Source organism: Dendronephthya gigantea, unplaced genomic scaffold, assembly GCF_004324835.1.
Source record: "Dendronephthya gigantea isolate DGI-Jeju-01 unplaced genomic scaffold, DenGig_1.0 000019F, whole genome shotgun sequence".
Taxonomy (NCBI): domain Eukaryota; kingdom Metazoa; phylum Cnidaria; class Anthozoa; order Malacalcyonacea; family Nephtheidae; genus Dendronephthya; species Dendronephthya gigantea.
In genome coordinates, this window is record NW_021163029.1 from 367126 (window position 1) to 388706 (window position 21581).

At 36.7% G+C, this 21581-nt stretch overlaps 1 protein-coding gene across 3 annotated transcripts; it reads left to right on the forward strand.

Annotated features, from left to right (window-relative positions):
- The first annotated feature begins 945 nt into the window (after positions 1 to 945).
- LOC114521176 (protein CIP2A homolog) lies at positions 946 to 20602 on the forward strand. 3 transcript variants are annotated; one of them, XM_028541590.1, is made up of 24 exons: positions 946 to 1170; positions 2569 to 2728; positions 3343 to 3461; positions 4649 to 4743; positions 5220 to 5316; positions 5726 to 5848; positions 6872 to 7017; positions 8132 to 8207; positions 8492 to 8692; positions 9076 to 9232; positions 9806 to 9944; positions 11442 to 11517; positions 11781 to 11804; positions 11938 to 12056; positions 12269 to 12530; positions 12732 to 12794; positions 13101 to 13211; positions 13570 to 13632; positions 15566 to 15607; positions 15766 to 15857; positions 16191 to 16304; positions 16881 to 16963; positions 17533 to 17672; positions 19488 to 20602. In XM_028541590.1, the coding sequence occupies exons 1-24, from the start codon at positions 1063 to 1065 to the stop codon at positions 19677 to 19679; spliced, it is 2802 nt and encodes a 933-aa protein (XP_028397391.1). In that variant the 5' UTR covers positions 946 to 1062; the 3' UTR covers positions 19680 to 20602. The 3 variants fall into 3 exon arrangements, with proteins under 3 accessions (XP_028397391.1, XP_028397392.1, XP_028397393.1); XM_028541591.1 differs by having other exon boundaries at positions 3406 to 3461; XM_028541592.1 differs by lacking the exon at positions 946 to 1170 and adding an exon at positions 1808 to 1868.
- Positions 20603 to 21581: the final 979 nt, after the last annotated feature.

The window sequence follows — 21581 nt, forward strand, 5'->3', positions numbered from 1 at the left end:
TATAGCGTGAACAAGGACTGTCGTACTTGCTGTGACATTGAAATGATTAAACACTATATTCATAGAAAATACAAAAATATTATACTGTTAATCAAAGAGCAGTTTTATGTACTTCAGACTATAGACCGAGATCGAGGCAAACAATGTAATCATCGACATTGTTAGTCGGATAGTTTTCATTGCCAGAGAGCATAAATCAATAACCAAAGAAGCGTTATTTCAAGTTTCGTAAGTTTTTCAGGTCAGGTTACCTGGTAAGTACTGAAAAAGCATCGAGCTTAGATTTGGGACCTTAATTTTGATTTTATATGAAATGTTATATGTTCAACCTTCAGCTTTTTTTTGTATGATTGTGATATAATATTCAAAAAGGCGCGTGATTTTTTGAAGGCGGACGTGAAGACGGACGTGATTTTTTGAAGATGAACGGAGGGTGATGCGGAAATTGAGACTAACTAGAAGCAAGCAGGTATAAGCTCTCTAAACAAACGTCTCCAGAACTGCATGACCTTACCAGTGGAGCTAGGATGTTTTTTATTTTTATCATTTCAATTGTTAAGTCACATACACATTTCAAATACTAGTATATTTCGCGCCATTACACACTTGCGACGACGAAAAATAAAAAAAACAAAATAAAAAAAACAAAACAAAACCGAGGAGAATTTTCAACTCCGTCGCTGACGCCGGAGTAATATGCAGGGAGCTACCTTAATTTTTTCTCGAACATGTAATTTTCGAGTGGATGTCACATCTTCCAACACCCCTGGTCGCCACGCCTCAGGGTAAACGATTTTACGCTGTATATACGGTGTTCCGTATTTATTTACGGTTCCGGTGTCCCTGCCAACCACTGCTGCCCGTTACGAGTCCCTCATTTGAGTACAGTTTTTAAAAAATGCGCAGATCTGATGCGCACACGTCCCCCGCGAAGGCAGACGAAATATTTGAATCTTGGATTTGATTTCAAAATGTTGGAAATTGTTCACACTTCGCAACGTTGATAAGAATTTAATACCAAAAAGATTTTTATTTGATGCATTATATGAATTTTTTTGAAAGATGTCTTTGGACATAAATGCATGTCTTAAAGCATTCTCAGTCGCGTGTTGCCAATACCGTAGCCATCCCAATGAACAAACGCTCAAATATGTTGAACGGCAGATGGACGTAAGTTATATTCGTTATATTCGATAATTTTGAAAGTTGTTTTGAAATGCACTTAAAAGCTACGCTAAAACCGTAGATTAGGTGCACAGGAAATAGTAAATACCTCAGAGGCCTTGTAGTTGTATTGAGAAAACAATCAAAACATCTCATCAAGTTTATGTGTGTGAACTGCTCAGACTCTGAAATATGATTTATTATTAAATTTGCACAGACGAATAATTTAACAAACTGTGCAGATAAGGCAGATATGACCTCAAGTTGGATAAGAAAACATGTACAAATGTAGATATGTTCCAAAATATTAACTAGTCTTTAAACATAAACAAAAACGTATCTTGATGTTTTGACCTAAATGAGAGTTATAGTCATCGATATTTTGTCTATTTTAGGCAGCTTTTCAACAATATACCACATTAAATGCAATGTACATATGTAGTTTGAAGAGTAATAATTATATCCATACCAGCTAGGGTGCATTCTGTGTACCTTGCTGGAAATCTTTAGTGTGGAGTTACAAAATTGTAATGTATTTTGTGGTAAGGCCTGCAATGTTGGCCAATGCTAAAAAGAACAAGCACAATCCCATTTATTTGGCTTAATTTGGCAATAACGTCCAGGAGAGAGAGAAAGAGTGTGTGTGTGTTACATACATAAGATAGTATGACATAACCACATTGACCGGGCTGCCTATAAATTTTGTAAGTATATAAACTAATTTTAAACACAAAGAAAAGCAAATTTGACATTTCCATGCTACGTCTTGCATCACTTTCAATTAAGTAATAAATAAATCTACATGACTGCACTGGTTCAATGGTCTAAAAGACTGTCAATTATACATAATGCATGTTAATTGCAATTTAAATTTCTACTTGCATGCACTATTACCAGCGTATTCTAGATTATACAAACAAAGTTATACTGTATATATGCAAAATAATTCACAGACCAGACACTAAAATATTACAACAACATACAAGGGAATATTAAAAACATACGAATTAAATAGTTTAGAATGAATTGAGTCCAATTGCGTATCAATGTTGATGTAGATTTGCTTATTACTTGAAGTGATGCAAGACATAGCATTGAAACGTCATAAAATAAAATTGCTTTTATTTGCTATATTGCTTTTATTTGTGTCTAAAATATTCTCTATAAATTATTAATATTTAAACATAAAGTAAATTTTTAATAAAATACAGAAAACAGTAAATCAACTAGTGTCAACATTAATGTCAACCAATTAAACCTTAAGCATTTTTTAATTATAGTTGGTGACAGGATTCACCAATTAAAATCATGTTTTTATTAGTTCTTGATTAGTTGATTTGTAAAATTTAAATTTTTTTGCACTAATTCACTGTTTAATGTACTAATTTGTTGATCTTTCCCTAGGTTCTTATTGGCATCACATCAAATGACAAATCATTGAGTGGTTTTACAGCAAGAGAATTGCTGCCAACAGAATGTCTTACATCACTTGTTAGTATGCTAAGTGAAATAAATAACAAACCAAGACTGACGAGCAAGTGCTTGTTGCTCCTGTATAGCCTAGGTATGTGTGCTTTATTCATTATCATTGCATGTGTAAAAGTTCAGCAACCTAATTGCAAGTTTACTTTATCAGCCAAGTTGTAATTAACATACATATTGATATCTATAAGGTTATCCAACCTGCCATATGGGTTTAAATTTAATGCCTATAAATACCCATTTGGAGACTGACCTCGGGGTATATTTGGTTGGATGGTGCACTTTTATATTAAAATTGAAATTAGAGTATGTTTAAACTGATTGGGAGATGTTGTTGTAAGAGAAGTGTTTCTATTGAACATTTAAAGATACATATTAAGATGGTTAATTCAATGTAGAGATGTCATCATTCGTAAAGTATATATTGTTTTAGAAAAATATCCCTATTAAGGCAGGTATTGATATATTAGAAAGGAATTATGTAAAAGTTATGTTATGTGTGTAGGATATAGATTCCATGGTTTGTTTATTGTAATAGTTCCCTTTATTTTTGTTTACAAGAGAGATGTCCGCATCTCCCTTGATAGTACCAGCGATGGTACAGTATTAAGGACATACCCTCTACTGGAGTCAAAACCAATATGTTACAATAAAAGTTGTTTTCACTATATGTTGATAAGGTTTGTTATCTTTCAGCTTTCGACAATGAAACTAGGATTATGCTGCGCGACTCTTATCATCTCACATCCACATTAACAGGACTGCTACTTGAGCACAGTTCTCATTCATCATCAAATGAAGGCATTATATTCCAGGTGTGGTAATATCTCTTTGTTCATATAATTTGAATTTTTACAATCAAAATGATATTGCGGGCGGACTATTTAAAAAGTTCGGTTTTCTTGTTTTTCCGGCAAAATATTCGGACATGCTTGGCAAGCCCTCCAACGTGAGAGCCATGGTACGGTTATAGCATGCCTACAGTACACGTTGTACCATATAATAGCCTGCATGGTAGCTAGACGAAAGGGTCCTGTGGATTTTAAAGTTATCACTTTTCGCGAGCTATTACAGATTGTTCTCGAGACTTCATCAAGAAATTTGTATCGTGTTCAAATAAATCGGGCGTTGTTTTCAAACGGAAAAAATGCAAACGGGACGCGAGGTCCCATGCAAGGCATTCCTCCGATTCCATGTACAAAAACAAATAACACACAGAAGAAACATAAATTATATAGCTACACGCATCGAATAATTAGCATAATGCCACAAGCTCGAAAATCAAAGTTGTTGTTTTTTGGGTTTTTTTTGCAAAATATCTAAATTTTTCGGAAAGAGATAGTTGCCTAAGATAATTTAAGAAACAACTAAATAATTTAGAATCAGGTAATAGCATAAGTTCTCTTCGCATGTTAATCAAGCTCTATGACATGAACAGGTTCTACGCAATGACCATGTACAGGGCATCGACATAAGACACTAATAAATGTAAATACGTTCTTGAGAGAAACGATTTGAACATTGCCAGGCTACGTAGGTCTGAGGGCTGAGCAGTTCTACAAACACAGTTCCAAATAGGAACGATACAATTAAAAAACGATGATTGGAATGTACTTGTTTTACATGAGGGTACTTTGAGCATTAAACTAGGGTTTAAACTGCAATTACGAGTACGACCATAAGTAGCCCAGAAATCTGTTTGTACTCAGTCTTCGACCACATTGTTTACGCGCGCGGTCAGCTTCTACTGTCTGTACTAATTACTGTATTATGTACCCATACATATAGCTTTAAAAAAGAATGTTAAGTCCTTTATCTCTCTATTGTAAGATATTGGAAGAATATTGAGAGCTAACAAACGTTCTTTGTAGACAAGATTCCTCCCATCTTTACTTGCATTAATATTTAGATCATGGACCTATGCGACTTATATGTAGGAAAAGCATGTAAATTGTAAAGGAATCATAACGGAGGGGAAAACGATATAATTTTTCTCTTGCAGTGTTTACAGTTGTTACAACGTGTTACATACGATTGTCGATATCCTCTGGCAGTTGCTCATATTCATGATCTGGTCAAATTTTTAGTTAATGAAATGTGAGTTTGTGAGAGCAGATAACAGATAGAAGAGGTGTCATCCACTACCGTATTTGTTTCCAAAATATCAGTATTCAGCCAAAAACATACACTAGCTATTTTCGAAAATTTCAAAACGTCTTTGTAGAAGATGCAAAACCACTGCGAAGGGTGATGTTTGTACAGCCTCGTACCCAGGCGCTTTAAACAACTATAAATGTAGACACACTACAGGCTTTTACCCTCTGCGCGCTCACTCAGCTTAGCCACTGATCCATGTAAAGCCTGTATTGTCCTATATTTTATTATTTAAAGCTCCTGAGAAGGCTGTTGTAGGTATCTCTTCGACATAGGATGTGTGTGGGTCAAGAGTTTTCCCTTCACTGACAGCTCTAAGCGTATACGTATTAGAACTAAAGATATCTCTATTAGGTAGATACCAAAACCCCTTTCTGTATGGAGTTATTGATGGAAAATTATGCATTATTTATTTATAGACAAGATGTTGAATGTGAACTAACCATGCCTTCATTAGGAACATTAGCCAACCTTTGCCGGAACAATATTGCTGTACAAGCCCAAGTAAAAGCTTTGGTGTGTAGCGTAACGTGTTAGATGATTTGCATTTCTTTTTTACTTGGCACTAAGAAACTAGATTTTCTTAAACTTTCGTGTACGTATGAGATATCTGAATATAATTTGTCGTTCAATTGCCTTTTTGGTCACTGGTTAGGTTGTAGCCTAATACGAAGAAATAACCAATTGTATTTAACCCTTGCAGAGATTATAGGCCCGTTTACACAACACTCAATTCATCGGAACAGCATGGATAAAATAAATATACCCATTTCATCAGTGCCCGCGGCTTTTGTATTTGTACCCTGAACACTGACAATATCGGGTACCAATCTTAGCCGTGCGGTGGCTTATTAAATAAGGGGTTTTTGGAGAGGCGCCATTTGACTATTAATAAGTAAAGTAAAATTATTCTGTTCAATTTTAGGACAATATTAAATACATCTACCGTAGCTTGGTGAAATTTTTGTCACATCATAACTTGACAGTGATTGTGTATGCTTTATCGCTTATAACAAGCCTGGCTTTAAAAGAACAACTTGGCGAGAAGGTATTGTTGAAACTTTCTCACTGTTTATGCTACATAAAGCATTATGAGTGGTATATAGCCTATATATAAACTGTTATTTCTTTTTTATTTTTTACACATAATTAATGCCCAGTATAGTGGCTCTAATGTCCTTCGCATCAAAGAACATGCAAAAAAAGACAATAAAATAGACAAAAACCATTCAGGTCGAAACGTCTGGAAGTGTTTTTGTCTATATCTCAGGCAGTTGTTATTATGCCACATCTGATGCGAGGATATAATTGCCTAGAGATCGTCCCTGGTTGTACAGGTTGTCTCGAAAAAGTATACTCTTTGAAAAAGTGCCCTGGTCCCTGATGATGCACTGTGGTGTTTAGTGTTTACACTTGCAATTTTTGCTACAATTTTCAAAATGTGCGATTTTCTTCTTTTGCTAGATGTGAATGAGTGAATTATTACGGATGTTCAAATAAGAGTTCTTATACATCAGACCATTCGTAACTAATTACTCATTCACATCTATCAAAAGAAGGAGATCGCACATAAAATCGCAGCAAGCTTTAAGCAAGTGTAAGCAAGCTTTCTGGGATAGCTACCATTAAAATTGTTTGAGATCCAAACCTACATTTCTTGCCGTTTTTTAGAAAGCCGAGCAGGTTTCTTTGCAAAATCTGAAACTAATTTAATGCATGCTCGAATGCTTGTCTAAATCAAAAGAAAAAAATGGCAATTCATTTCCTATGCCTGGATTTGGTGCCGACCGGGATGCTCTTCTCTAATAATTTTCTATCTAAATCTTCAAATACTCCTAAAATTCTATAATTATTCCTATTGTACTTTCAAGGTGTAAACTGCACGTGCACCAAAACAACTTGACAGTCAAAATGTATCATGAACAATTTTAATGTTAGAGGTGCGAGAGAATTTTTTGAAGAGAGACAAGCGCGCGTCGTATTTAGGGTATACTTTTTGAAACACCCTGTATTAATAGTATGTTTTTATATTATTCATACATCCCACCAATCAACATCTTGTATTCTTTAGCTGTTCAATCATAAGAATATCGACCAGACCTTTCAACTGCTCTTCAACATTCTCATTAATGGCGAGGGAATTTTGGCACGCAAATACTCTGTGGATCTGTTTGTTGACTTGTTGCCGACTGATAAGATCAAACACTTTCTTTCAAGGTACTGTTTTACATGCTATGTAACGGAGTTCTTCATTTACGCTAATTACATCTACCAATGTTTGCGACTTGTTATTACCCAAGTATACAGTCTGCGTTCTCTATACAGTCTGCGTTTCCTTTACGGCTCAAAATACTGACATAATTTCGTAAGCTCATGCATAGCATAATGAGAGAACTAGATGGACCACTCAACGGTTTATGAATATGCTTCTCACCCAGCGTGATTATTGCCTAAAAAGATGGCAGATAATATGCGTAATGTGACATGCGCGAGGATATTCACATATCAAAGTTCTTCTAGCCCTCTCATGTTCTATGGTAAGGCAGTGGTGGGGCCAGGGTTAGGGAAAATGAATTACACGGCTTAACCTAAATACCTTATTAACCACGCTATTGGTTATAGATTAGAAAATAGTGTTTTTAAATATTAGAGTTGCGGTAATTTATTCTACCTTACCCTGGGGCTGCTACTGCCGAATTCCACAAAAGATTATTGTGACAATTGTTCGTACGGAGTTGAGAACACTTGAAATTAAGCAAGGAATCAGGAAATCAAGCTTGGAAATTGATGCTTTCGGACGGAAAATATCCATTCATTGCAAAACTTTTGCTTAAAATTTAAAACACACTTTTTTACTCCTTGATTCTTTCCCGAGTCCTCATGAGATTGTTTTTCTTGTGCCCGCCTTAATCAGCTATTAGTATTCAAATCAGATTCAAACCAGCTCCACAGGTGCGCTGCAAGAACGATAATTGAAGGGGGATATATTCATATATTCCTAATACTGGTCGCCCGCCCGCTCCCAGTTATCGTGCTTGCGTCCCCCCTGCGGCTCCATTCAATCATAGAATTTCCTGATCATATCGAGCTTACGTTAGTCACGTATGCCATGCGTGACGTCATTAGTCACTAATCCATGAATTAGCGGGAAACAATCTTTTGTGTGAGCTCTACCAACTCAGCTACGAGTCATGAAGGTTTCATATGCATCATGGACAAAAACATGTGGCAAACTAAATGTTGTGCATATTATTTCTAACTATAAGGTCGGATGAAGATTGCTAGGGGTAATTACGGTATTAATTATGATAATTTATGTTTTTTATTTTAGTTATGATCATCTCGCTTTTTATCTCAATCAGTCTTTGGACTTGCTTTCAAGATGTGAGCCAGATGAAGCGCAAAAGGTACTCATAACATATACTTGTTTGGATATAATTGAAAAACTTCGTTTCATTTCAAACTTTTTGCAATGGTTAAAAACAAACACCATTCGACTAGAATAGCGCTTCACAGCCTTCGTACAACTATGCACCCTATAGAAAATAGTTCTATTTACTCGATAACTGCAAATGTAGTTGTACATAGTAAGGCAGTGGTATACATAGTGACTATCATAACAGATGAGTGGTTTTTTCGCCCACTGCAAGGGCTATTGTTTCTCTGTAACTTCTAGTTTTTGACTCTACAGATTTTTGAGTTTTTGCTGGCGTTTTGTGGCGTATCTGATCTTCGTAGTATTGTTCATCGTGTATTTGAATCAAGCCAATCATCCAATGATACCTGTGAGCCAGACGATGCTTTTGGTTGTGTCTTGATCTGGGTGAATGTAGACACTGAACTGCATCTCGTTTCAATAAAAGCTTTGGAATTTTTCAAGGAAATGTTCGAGGTACAGTATGTTGTACTGGAGTCTAAGGGGAGAGGGAGGGGGCAGTATGGATGGTAGGGGAAGGCGTTCGACTAGGATGGGTGCAGTATGGATGTTAGGGGAAGGCGTTCGACTGGGGGGGGGGCAGTATTGTGGGACCGATTATACTGATAATTATGGGGGCAAACTGAACAGTAATATTGAAATTAATTCGACTTATTAAGCTTCTAATATAATATAAATAATAGAAATTAATTAATATCCAGGGGCCGGTTGTATGAAAGCCGCACTGGGGACTCGAGTTGTAACTCGATTCTAAGGTGTTTCATTAAGCTCAATGTTAGTTTTTTTCATATGTGTGTTTTTTAATATGTGTGTTGTATATTTATTGAATTGCAATACAGGAGGCTATTGCAAACGGCGAATCTGAATATGTAATGTCACGTGTTGAGAATCTGCTACCAAGCTTGATCAAGAATCTCGAGGCCCCAACAAACGTTGCTGGTCATGCAACGGAAAAGAAACTCGAGAAGATTGTTCACGTGCTTGATGTTTTAGCAGGTGAGTGGAGTTTATTTGGTATACCCTCACCTTTTTAACATAAAATATTATTAGCCCGCCGCGTGCCTTCTATTGAGTATTTTGGGTAAAAGTACAATTTCTTCTGTAGTTGTAGTGTATATATACAGTACTTCCAGAAATAACCTAACACTGCGGTTGCGGTCCACCGATAGAAACGGCAGACGACCGCAAGAGAAAAAATACCTTTGCAGTTGCCGTTCGCTTCCGAACGAAATGTTATGAACAGCTGAGAACGACAACACAATAATCAAAACGAAAAAAATGTTAAGAAGGGCTGCCAGACCAGATGCTATAGCATGATATACTCTTGTTCGAAAAAAAAAACGAAATGCACATTCTGCGAAAATAATGGCAATGTTTATTTCATAAAATTTTATTAGAAATTTTATTAACAGCTTTCGGCGACCATCTTAATAATCCCAAAGCACACCTCCCAAAACATAATCATTCTTTATAACGGTAAATACGTCGGTGAGAATTTTTAAGGAAGTCAAACCTCCAATTTTTTGGGCAACCTTCCGAATTACTTCTTTCTATTAAATGTTCAATTAGTGTTAGCCAGAGAAGAAGAAATAGCGAAGCATCTTCATGAGATCATTCCGTTTGATATATTGCTGCATCTAGTGGAACAACAGTATAGGCTAAATGATATTGCAATGAAGGATAGGCTCAGTTTTACGGCAGATTGGAGGTAAGATATACAATTATTGTACACTTATGTTAATTATACCTAAAATAACGTAATCCGGTACCATTTCATTTTTACAATATATTCTGCTTTGAATGTTCGTTCACATGACACCGCGGAAATTGGTATAGGCTTAGCCGCAATTCTCGATACTTAGACTTCAAACTTGGTGAGGAAAAAGATTTATAAATATTCAAGAAAATATGTCTTGCACAAAAGATTTGAAGCTTGCTCACGGTAAAAACGAATCGTCTGAATTAATAACCTTGTGTATACTTTAGGCCTCAAAATGGCCATTTCACAGCGGTCAGATGTGTATGATGAGCTGTCAAAAGATTGCAGAATGCGTATTCAGAAGAAAAATTGAACTTTTTTAAGATATTCAAAAGGTTTCTCTTTGATAGGGCGATACAGAAATGCACAATTGTGAACCAGCGATTAGATTTTCGGGTTGAAACGTCTTAAACACCAATTTCTGCGGTGTCCGTTCACATGGGATGGCAAAGTCGCAATGACGTTTTGCAATCCGGACATGTTGAGATACTGTGTATGTTGCTATTATATTTAATCACTTAATGCACCGTTTCGCGCGTATGACAACGGACTTGTTTTTTGCCTGGCGTTATCACTTCCGACGGTTTGTGTGACTTGCTCAAGCAGGGCGACATGTCCTCACAAGCGTGTATAGAACACAAAACAAGTTCTGTTTTAATTAAGAGTTTATGCTACGAATTGACTTGTCCGAGGTAAATCTAGGTGACAGCTTTATATTATATTAACATGCATATATAGCTTACAAATGTTATATTATACGGTTTAAATTTACTTTCCTATATGTACTAACCTGAATAAGAACTAGGAAGAAAGTTCTAACTACTTCCAATATGGAGGTTATTTTAACCTGTTCATGCAATACTCATGTTCACTTTGGACGTACGTTATTGTTGGTAACTCTAAAAGATGAGAACCATTTTCTTTTTGGGTGGAGCTTTGGCGTTAGGGAGAACATTTATAAAAGTTCATACAAAACCATGCATAGTTCGGCGAAGTGCGCAATTACCCGCATTGTGTGCATGATTAGCTGCATGGATTAGCTGCATTAATCCGCATTGTGTGCATGATTAGCTGCATTGATTAGCTGTATTAATCCGCATTGTGTGCATGATTAGCTGCATGGATTAGCTGCATTAATCCGCATTGTGTGCATGATTAGCTGCATGGATTAGCTACATTAATCCGCATTGTGTGCATGGTTAGCTGCATGGATTAGCTGCATTAATCCGCATTGTGTGCATGATTAGCTGCATGGATTAGCTGCATTAATCCGCATTGTGTGCATGACTAGCTGCATGCATGGACTGCCAAACATATAGCGACATCAAGAACATGGCCCCTTTAGCCCCTTACTTATGTTGCTACTGGTTGGCTCATTCTGTCGTCCAGTTTACGGTTGTTACCTCGCCATTTTCTGACATTCAGAACAACCTTTGCCGTTTTTAGTGAGATCGGGGTTGCGGTGGCTTTGAAAACATTGGATCTCATGATTAAAATAAAGCCAAAAGACAAAAATATCAGGGTATGTGCATGTATATGCATGTGTCAAATACTTAATTCCACGGTAGATATTGAGGTTATTCATTAATAAACCCCTACTGCATGCAAAAATATGTTAATGCTCTCTTTTTCGAATATGCTGTGATCGAGAAATTTTGATTGTAATTTTTTATAACTCATTTCGTTGTAATCAACCAATATGAGATAATAGAAGCGGTAGATCTATCTATGCAGTTGATTTATATATGCTGATGATTCTCATTTTTTTATGTTTATATTTCACAGGATAACTTGGGGGAACTAATGCAGGTAGTAACACATTATTGTTTTCTGGGAGTGTAACTTTAATTATGTCTGAAACGTATAGAAAGGACAGTTCAAGAAATAAATATGATTAAATAATTCACTGATCTTGTTTAATATCCCCACTGTTGCTGTGTAGGACGAACGTCTTGTGTCATTTTTGGCGAACACAATCTCCAATGGCCAGAAAGATGACATTCAAACTGCCCTTCGTGTGCTCCAAGAATCGTGCAGGAAAACTGATTTTCATATTAAATGGTAAGGAAATCGATGGATTATAAAAATTTCCGTGTTGAAAGCTATTTTCTTCTCAGAAAAACTATAGAAAAATTATGTTACGCTTTAAAAAAGTATTTTTGTCCAGGATTGTAAACATTTTATATATGCATGCTATCAGTCATTGTGTAGGAAGAGATTAATTTTGTTTCAAAGTTATGAATATGGAGAGATTATTCTCAACTTCCCCCCAGGCTTGGTGAACAGATCTTTGGAAACAATCGGAAGAAAGAAGAGGAATTGAAGTCATTGCGTAAACAACAAGATGATGTCAACCTTTCTCCATTGTCGGAGTCAACATTCGAGCCTGGTTCGAGCATCTTGTCAAAGGATCCACTGAAATATTCGTTAAAACGGCGCGACCGAAATCATCCGAAGACGAGTACCTTCGTAAACAGCATGCTATATGAAAGCACTATTGAAAATTTAATCGATAAAATGAAGTCGGGAATGGAGGTACCTAACTATTTTGGGCGACTTGTCGGCAAGATATGTTTGACTTGGAGCAAGCTTCTTATCAAGTTGTTGCGATATATTGTTCGCTATCAAACTAGTTGAACTATATAGGTTATCGCTAGTTATTTTGTAAAAAATTCAGTACAGTTTTGCATTGAATTGCTCTGCATCAAGATATAATGTAAGATTTCTTCTTTCCAGATAAAAGATACGAAAGCATCAGAAATTATGGATGTTTATGAAGCCAAACTTAATTCACTTCAGGTGTGGTAAGATTCTTTCCCTAAGACTGCAATGTCCTTTGTAAAACATCCCAGTCATTCATTTAGGATAGATTTAAAACATTGCACATGCAGGTGATCAAAATCCAAACAACGTACATGCATTTTAGAAGCACTGTACCTATATCAATCGTTTTTGACTTGCAAACTTCAATTTAATGACCGTATAGTTGAGTTGTTACAGGATGAAGATCATATGATTGAATTGCTTTGATATCATCACATGCAGTATGTATTCACACAAGATTACCCAAATGCATTTTTATCTATATTTCGACTTTTTCAACAGACAAAGGAAAGTCATTTACAAGATCTGCTGGAAGCAAAGACGTTGGCTCTTGCCCAGTCTGACCGCATGATCTCACAGTATCGATGTAGAAGAGCACAGTCAGAGGCGGAGGTGATTACAGTATTTGTTGTATAGGTATCAATATATTATATGTAGGCAGTACAATTTAGTCATAGATATAGCCGGTATGAGTTTATGAACAATATGAGTATTAGAAAGGATGGAGAAATATCCTGGTGGAGTACGTCTAAAATATCCTTTTTAATCTTTTATCTAAACTCTGAAGTTAAGAAAATTTCTCCATCTCTGCTCTACCTGACACAATAAAACCTATATCTGACACAATAAAACCTATATCTGACACAATAAAACTTGAATGGTATTTGACCAAGTAAAGTATTAGAGAAGGACATCTAGTCTCGCTGTTGTTCATAAAGTTCTTCAAAACCCGACTATTATTGTGTTGCAGTGCACGAAGCTACGGCATATGTTGCAAGAGACAGAAAAACGTTGTGAAGCCCAGGTTGAACAGGTATACATAAAAACTGAACACACGATTGATCTTTTGTAGAGTAACTAAGCACAGAAGAATATAATATATACTCTACCCCCACAGAGCAGAGCCCACAAAGAATACATCTGGAGCATATATGTAATGTTTTATCACATCTGTACTCTCGGGGTATGTCCAAACAAGCCGAACACCTGTCTTCATTGCACGATGCAAACACATGCATCATGCATGATAAAGATTATTACATGATTACATGATTAAGATCTTTTAATTCGACCTATAAATATGGAATAAGCACGGAACAATGTGATACATGCACGGAATGTGCTGTAGAAGCCTTTGTCCTAGAATCGATATTTGTCTCTGTAAAAGTTGTTCAGAGAGACTAGGGGCGTATTTTGTGGGGAAGGAGGCCAATTGGGGAGAGTGGCCGTTAGGGAAACTTTCCTACGCGACCAGACGAATTTGGGACCGCTAGAATTCCGGTTCAGGTGTTCATGCAATCTTGTTTTCCAAGCCCGCGATCCTCTAGCGAGGTAACTAGGTTATGGAATCTAAATCGGAAGCCAGAAACTGATGCTGATACTGGCAAACATTTGATTGATACGATTGCAAAAAATTAAACGATATTCAGTCGGTTTTGTTTTTTATTACTTGACAATTTCTGTTTTGTATTACAACATTCCATACAACAACCAATAAGAATCATTTCTATTTTCAATAATCCCAGTGCCCTTGTTTCCTCGCTAGAACACCGCGGGCTCGGAGAACGAGATTGGTGTTCACGTGGTAGGAGAAATAAAAATTTGACCGGTTCTACGTGTTCTCACAAGCAAATCGGAAGATATCGAGGACGGTCCCAAATTCGTCCGTTTCCATGTGGACGTAAAGAATAAAGTCTAAAGCCCGACGCACACTGGAGGAAACAGCTAGGCAGAGCGTCACTCGTGACTGTTAGCTGAGGTGTTTCCTCAAGTGTGCGGTGTCGTATTCTGCATTTTCTGGCATGCGTGCTATCTGCGTCGGATATTCAACATGTTGAATAATTTTGTGCACGAGTGAACATTTCCTCACATTCCCACACCGGGTGCGTCCTGAGCTATCGGCTCAGCAGTTGGAGCGAATGCGAGTGTGTTCTTTATTTGAATTATTTTCACAACCCAAGTGGACGCAAAATAACTTAATAGTTGCCGAATCAGTACTGGAAAAAAATTAGCGGTTTTTGGTCGATTATGCCTGTCTATACGAGGTAAGGTGTCTTGAGTTACTCATTTTTTCGGTGCCGTTAAGTCTTAAGTGATTTGTTAACTGCTAAAAGTAATGAATGTAATGTTTCTTAACTTTAAATGTGTTTGAACCCGCTGTAAATTGATTTTAGGCGAGTATCATTCGCCCCAACTGCTGAGCTGATAGCTCAGGACGCGCGCACACTGTGAGGAAATGTTCACTCGTGCACAAATTATTCAACATGTTGAATATCCGACGCCGATAGCACGCGTGCTAGAAAACGCAGAATACGACACCGCACACTTGAGGAAACAGCTCAGCTAACAGTCACGAGTGACGCTCAGCTCAGTTGTCTCCTCCAGTGTGCACTGGGCTTAAGAGAATGGTGCGGCCGTCAACTCATTCCCAGGACATTTTGAACGTGGCAATGGAGTCGGCCGGGGTCATAGTACCATAAAATATACTGGGTGTTTCAATTTTACAATTAGTGCATATCTTGATTGTTTATTTGAATACTAAATAAGTGGTTAAGAATCTAGACAATAAGGTAAAATATCCTGGAAACGAGGTTTATAGGACGTCTCGAGACATAATCTTCTTTTAAAGGACTGTTGAAAAGCTAAGAAACCTATTTTGCTATTTCTTTTTAGAAACCTTTCCATTTCATTTTGTAAAGTGCTTTCAAGTACTCACAGTTGTTGTTACATCATGCTCTCTTTTTTAGATCAACAGGTTTTTGGAATCGGAAAAAGAATCCTCGGAACAGGTATATAATTTAATGAATCTGATGTTTTGGGAATTGCATCTGAATATATCTCTTCTTACTGCATGGTTTTTGTCTGACGGTCTGCCGCTTCGATCATAAAATAGAAAGGAATTTCGAGCGTATTTATTGCCGTAACTTATGTGTTTTCATTTCTTCAGATAAAGAAACTTCATGATCACGTTAAGAATCTTCAAGTGACGGCTGGTGAATACGAACAACTAAAAATCGCGTTTGCAGAGCAAACAAACAGGTGACTACCGGAAATAGAGTCTAACTTAGGTTCCATAATTACAACTGTGATAATTACTGTGATAAACTACCTTACCTGCACATTTCCCATTAGACACTTTGTACGAAAAACAATAGTTTATTCACAAACCTTCACAGTTTATTCACAGGCCTTCAGCACTCAAAAATGAGATTCCCAGATTATGAAGACATGGTCACGCTTGACTGTTGGGGCATGGTCAAATTTTCCTTGAGCATTCATTTCATTATAACTTTTATCACCAACTGTACTCAGTAAAGTATCAGGTTTTCAATTTTGCTGTATTCGTTTATTGGTTTATATGTTGACGTTTAGATCGGAGACTTTGAGGGAAACTTTGAAAGCCGCACAAAAGGAACACGAATCTTTATCTGAACTCAGTGAAATGCTCCGACGCCATAATGATAATCTAAAGAATCAACATGACTGGTGAGTATCATATATTGCGAGAAAATACGAATTCACGGCTTGTTATTTTATATACTCGTGTCGTACTCTCGTTTGTTTTACCTAATTCATGCATGCCTTATATTACTCGATTCAACATTGATATGAATATGGCGCTATTATTGCTACTCAGGTTTTAAATAACGAAAGTGATCATCACTCGAAGTTCATAGTTACAACCCAACATTTTGACACTCTGGTCTAGTGTCTTCATCGGGGGTTACATTTTCAATATAAAAGACCAGATATAATAAAACTCCTCTTTATACGTGCATCTCACCGAAGCTTGCCGCATATATATATATATATATATATATATATATATATATATATATATATATATATATATATATATATATATATATATGTTATATCAATAAGTACTTTTAACTGAAACTTTACTAATGTTAAAAGAGTTGACACTTCCACCTGATCAGTTATCCCTTGGAAGCTACTGTAACCTTATTTTCCATTTCCAACATTGATCTCTAACTATTCCTAGCCTGCATGCTCAATTCTTGACCCTTTTCCTAATGCTATCCCTTTTTTCTAACATAGTGCAACCCGCCAGTTGCATCAATTGGAAGAGGAAAGAAAGAAAATCATGCAACAGTTGCAACTGAAAGATCTGAAAATCAACGGTATACAGTTTTCTGTTTTTAAGCCGGTTTACGGATAAGAATTTCCACAGGTGGATTCTTTGTGTGTTCCTTCATAACTGAACGAACTGCTGTCTTAACAACAGGAGCAAAAAATAGTTACTATTTGTCTGACTATCATTTCGTTTTTGTGGGTAGCCCGTTCGCGGTCTAACCACTATGCTACACGCAAAAAACAATGAGCGATGATGCATGTCTGTCCGCCGAGTTTGTTTATCTACGAAAGAGACTGGGCAGAGCCGAAATTTTGTCAGCCTGATCGGTGTAAACTGGCCTAAACTTTCAGATAAATTAATTGCAGAAATGGTATTTCATTGGTATTTCATTGATTATTCTTATGTCTACTTTGTTATAATAACTGTATCCAACTAGCAAACCCATTTTTGCCTTTGCGTATGGCATTAGAACGTAAAACTAAGCATCATGCAGTTGATTTCCCCGCCATTATTGCGACCTGTAATTTGACATTGAACAAAACTTGAAAATCTTTGCCAATGCTTTGGAGGCTACCCACATGTATGCATTGCATACCTATTTTTATGGTTTCCTAGAGTTGTCGGAAACCCTCGAGGCCCAGGCTGAAAATTTGCAGAACAAGAAAAGTGATATTGAGAAGCTGGAAGAATCATTCGCAGTTACAAAGTCAGAACTCGCCAAGAAAGAGCAAGCAAGAAAGGAGCTGGCACATAAGGTTAGTTGTTTTGGTCTCAAGGTGCATGTACTTAGGCATTAGGGAGGTTAAGATCGGCTTCCGCTACGAGTACCGGTACCAATAATCAGTCACGCGCATGCGCAGATGTAACAATCGTCCAAAATGTGACAGCACTGGAAGTCGCGAGTACCGTTTTGGGGCTGAAAATGGAAGTGGATAGGTAGGCGAAGTACCGAAATATATTTACTGTATTGTCATTTTCTGCAGTAGTTTTCTAATGATATTATTTAGCTTTTAGTTGTATAATGTTTCTCCTTTGTTTGGTGAGACTTAAGGATTGTGATTAGAGTTTTTGATGTGAATACAGCCGCTATACTCCGCCATGTTTATTTACTTCTTACGGAAGTCACAATCTTAACGCTTTAAAATTTCCGCGCTGCCAAACTATAATACGTCATGTATTTTCGTATCGGTCTGGTAGTGGAAGTAGATCTTAACCTCCCTATTAACTTGGCGAGAGCGGATTTCGTTTCCTGGTCTTAGATATAAGAATGCATTATAGGGCTGTTCACATGAGCCCAGTTATACCCGAGAGTTAAAGAATCCCGAGATTAATTTGAGTTATTGAAATAAGTAAATAACATGTGTTGTAGTCATTCTAACAATAGCATGTGTTTGCTTGGTTTCAATAATACGTAATACCTCAAAATCGATTCTCTCCCGCTTCGTTATAGCGTTAATGTCGGTTATAGCCGGGCTCATATGAACAGCCCCTTTGTTTGATTTCTGCGTATATTCCAAGCTCAATTATCTTTTGGCTAGCTAAGTTTCTGGATGTCCCTGGGCATACTTCTGGGAAACATGTTTCAGTTTGAATTGTCCCTATTTCCCGTTTTCTATCGCACAATTGTGTTTCCAAGAACTGCTCTCTTGTGTTCGTCCCAAGGGAAGGCTAAGGTAGCAGCCACTGCATGGTAGGGCGCCTCCGTTATCACTATAGTAAACATATAGAAACCTAAGCCAGGGTGAAGGCGCTATATTATACTCGCTTTAGTTTAATGTACTCTATCAGGCTTCATTAATATGCACGAGCGTCGCTTGTAGGCAAATTTAGCTTTGCTTGTATAATTTTATCACCTTTACACGATGATACACGATAATTAGTCTGTTGTCATCGTAAAACAGCACCGTGCATGATGAGATTTTTTTGCAGACACATGCATAAACATCATCATCACATCGCTCGCAGGCACAACAAAACTCCATGAATATAGTTTACGTTTATATTCTTGTGTTTTCACTAATTGCTATACTGTCTAAAATTACGACAAGGATTCATCGCTTCCGTCGATGCATGACAGGGACGCGGGAATGATTCAAAGGCCAGAGGGGAAGAAATTTCCGTGAAAGGGCACTTCTTTGTTGATATATATCAACGTGTGTTTTCAGAACATTGACCGTTCAACAGTTGCTGGAATATTTCGATTTATGAAGGGTTTCCTTATAACTCATTAGCTTCATATTTTTAAGAAAATAAATTGACAAACAGCGGTACAATTCTTCAAATAGAATAAACAGTTCTCCCTTGACCCTGCTGGTAAAATTAATTAAAATGCAAGAAGGGAAGCTGCCCTACTGCCCCCCTCCCCAGTCTATGACCGAAAATTCAAAAGAGAAATGAAAAAGAGAGGCATCGTCTTTTATGTCTTTTGGGGAAGGTGTCTGCATGTTAAAAACAAATCCGCATTCGAGACTGAGTTTTGCATGAACGTCTACACAATGGACTGAGTGTAGTTAGATATCAATTCCAAAAAGCTAGAATGAGCAGTTGAAATGAATCGCTCTTTACTTCAGGTTGCCTCTCTGGAAGTGGTATGTAGCCAGCATGAAAAGGTGGTGAAGGAGAAAGAACAGCAATTAAAAGATCAACAAGGACATCTTGATAAATACGCTCAAATGTCTGCCATGATTCACAGTCTAACGAGTGGTACTGTATCTATAGTTAAGAATGAAGAAAAGGCAGTGACAACTAGTAAGAAAAAATAACCAACGTATCCTTGGAAGATTTATTATCTTAAAACAGTAGAATAATTTATACTCTGTAATAATACCCTGGTTGAATCGAAATGGGCTTAGATTGACGTTTACGGCAAACGACTATCTTTTGTGGTTATTTTTTTCTCCTTCCTACGCAGGGGCGAAAGGTTAAGCACAATCATAACATCCGTTTATATATATCCTATAGGTTTTTATTTTCTTCTGTATACTGCAAGATATTTGCGAACAAGTATATCAATATGTAAATAGGATCCTTGGACCATGCAATGAATAATCCTGACGCAAAGATTATTTTGAAAATGAAAAGATAGTTTATGCTCTAGCATACATACACGTAGCATCAACAACGATGCATGATACATCGTCATACTTCTGTCACGAGGAATGATAAAAAACGGCCTGTCTGAGGAGTCACCTTAACTATAGTTCTCTTTCCGTATTGTGACGTCGCGTAAATAAATCTGATTATAAAACAGTTTATGGTTAGGGATGTTTTTGTTCGCAAATATCTCTAGAAAAAAATTTAAAGAAGGTTCCATTGTTAGCAAATTTTGTAAGAGAGCATTTTTTTAATTCCACTTTCCATTCTGTGGTTAACTCATGCCTCAGCATTGACGCAAAGCTCATCATATATAAACTTTTAAAAAAATGGTGTTGATCTGAAGTTAGCAGTTTGAGTAAACGTTAATCTTAACCTGCCCAATATCCACACACGCGAACAATATTAGTATTCTTACTCTTTCCAAATTTTTAGAATAGCTTTAATTGAATGATTTAGGGATTTGAGAAACGTCTAGTGTATATAAATTTGACTATAATCTTACCTTACCATTTCGACATATGATTGTCGGCATCACCAATGCTATTAACAGGCGGATGTGAAGTATCTTCTAGTGGGAATAAAAAAAGGTTTTGGCATTTTTTAATAAGAATTTTGTATGGATTTTCGCTATTTTGTTCTTTGATATCAAATTCGGATTAGTTAGAATTTTTTAGCATGACCTTATTATGAAATTGGCCATAAATACTTAACTAAGTTGTCCTCCATTAAATTTGAACATTAAACGACCAAAGATTGATGGTTATCTTCTTACTTAAGGTATTTTGGAAGAATTTTACAGTGCCACTATTCAACCATGATAAAAATTATGACCCACATACCAAAAACTACCTACCAAACTATTTACTAATTTAAATCTATTCGGTTATGCTAGCAATGACAGTGATATATGTCACATCGGTTAAGAGTGGTTGGCTATCTATTGAAGAGTTTTTGTGTATGCAAAGTGAAATTTTCTATCCAAATATGAAAATTTACCAAAGAGAGGTTTTTATATAAAAATGTACCTACATATTTTCTAGTTCAATGATACTTAGTTCTATCTTACTCTGCGCGCTCAAAGTTCAATGTTCCTGAAAGGCAACTTACATGCATGCATGGTAATAAATCTCCTTTACGAAGCTTGTCTTGAGGACATTCACAAACACGTGGCTTCCTCACGTTACGTATACAACTATAATAAGAGATCTCATGCGTTTGTTTTGCAAGCTAATCGGATTGTAAGCGGATTTTGCAACGAATTTGTCTTCAGGAAATTGATCTGAAAGCCCTTTCCGTTTTGGTAACTAGATAAGGTAACTGTTCCTCAGAATGTTTATACTAACTTATCAACGAGATTATGTCGTCTATTTTCTTTATTTACACACACTTGTGTTTTTACGAGATATATGGTTTTAGTCAACGACTGTAGTTTTAGTTGTCCTCTTGTAATTTTGCATGTCAAAGAACAACGACACGAATTATCAGTTTGTAAGTCACCATGCATGCACGTATATGTTTATTCCTACATGCAGTTGCACCAATGAAGACCAGAGTTGGCGTTGAAAACT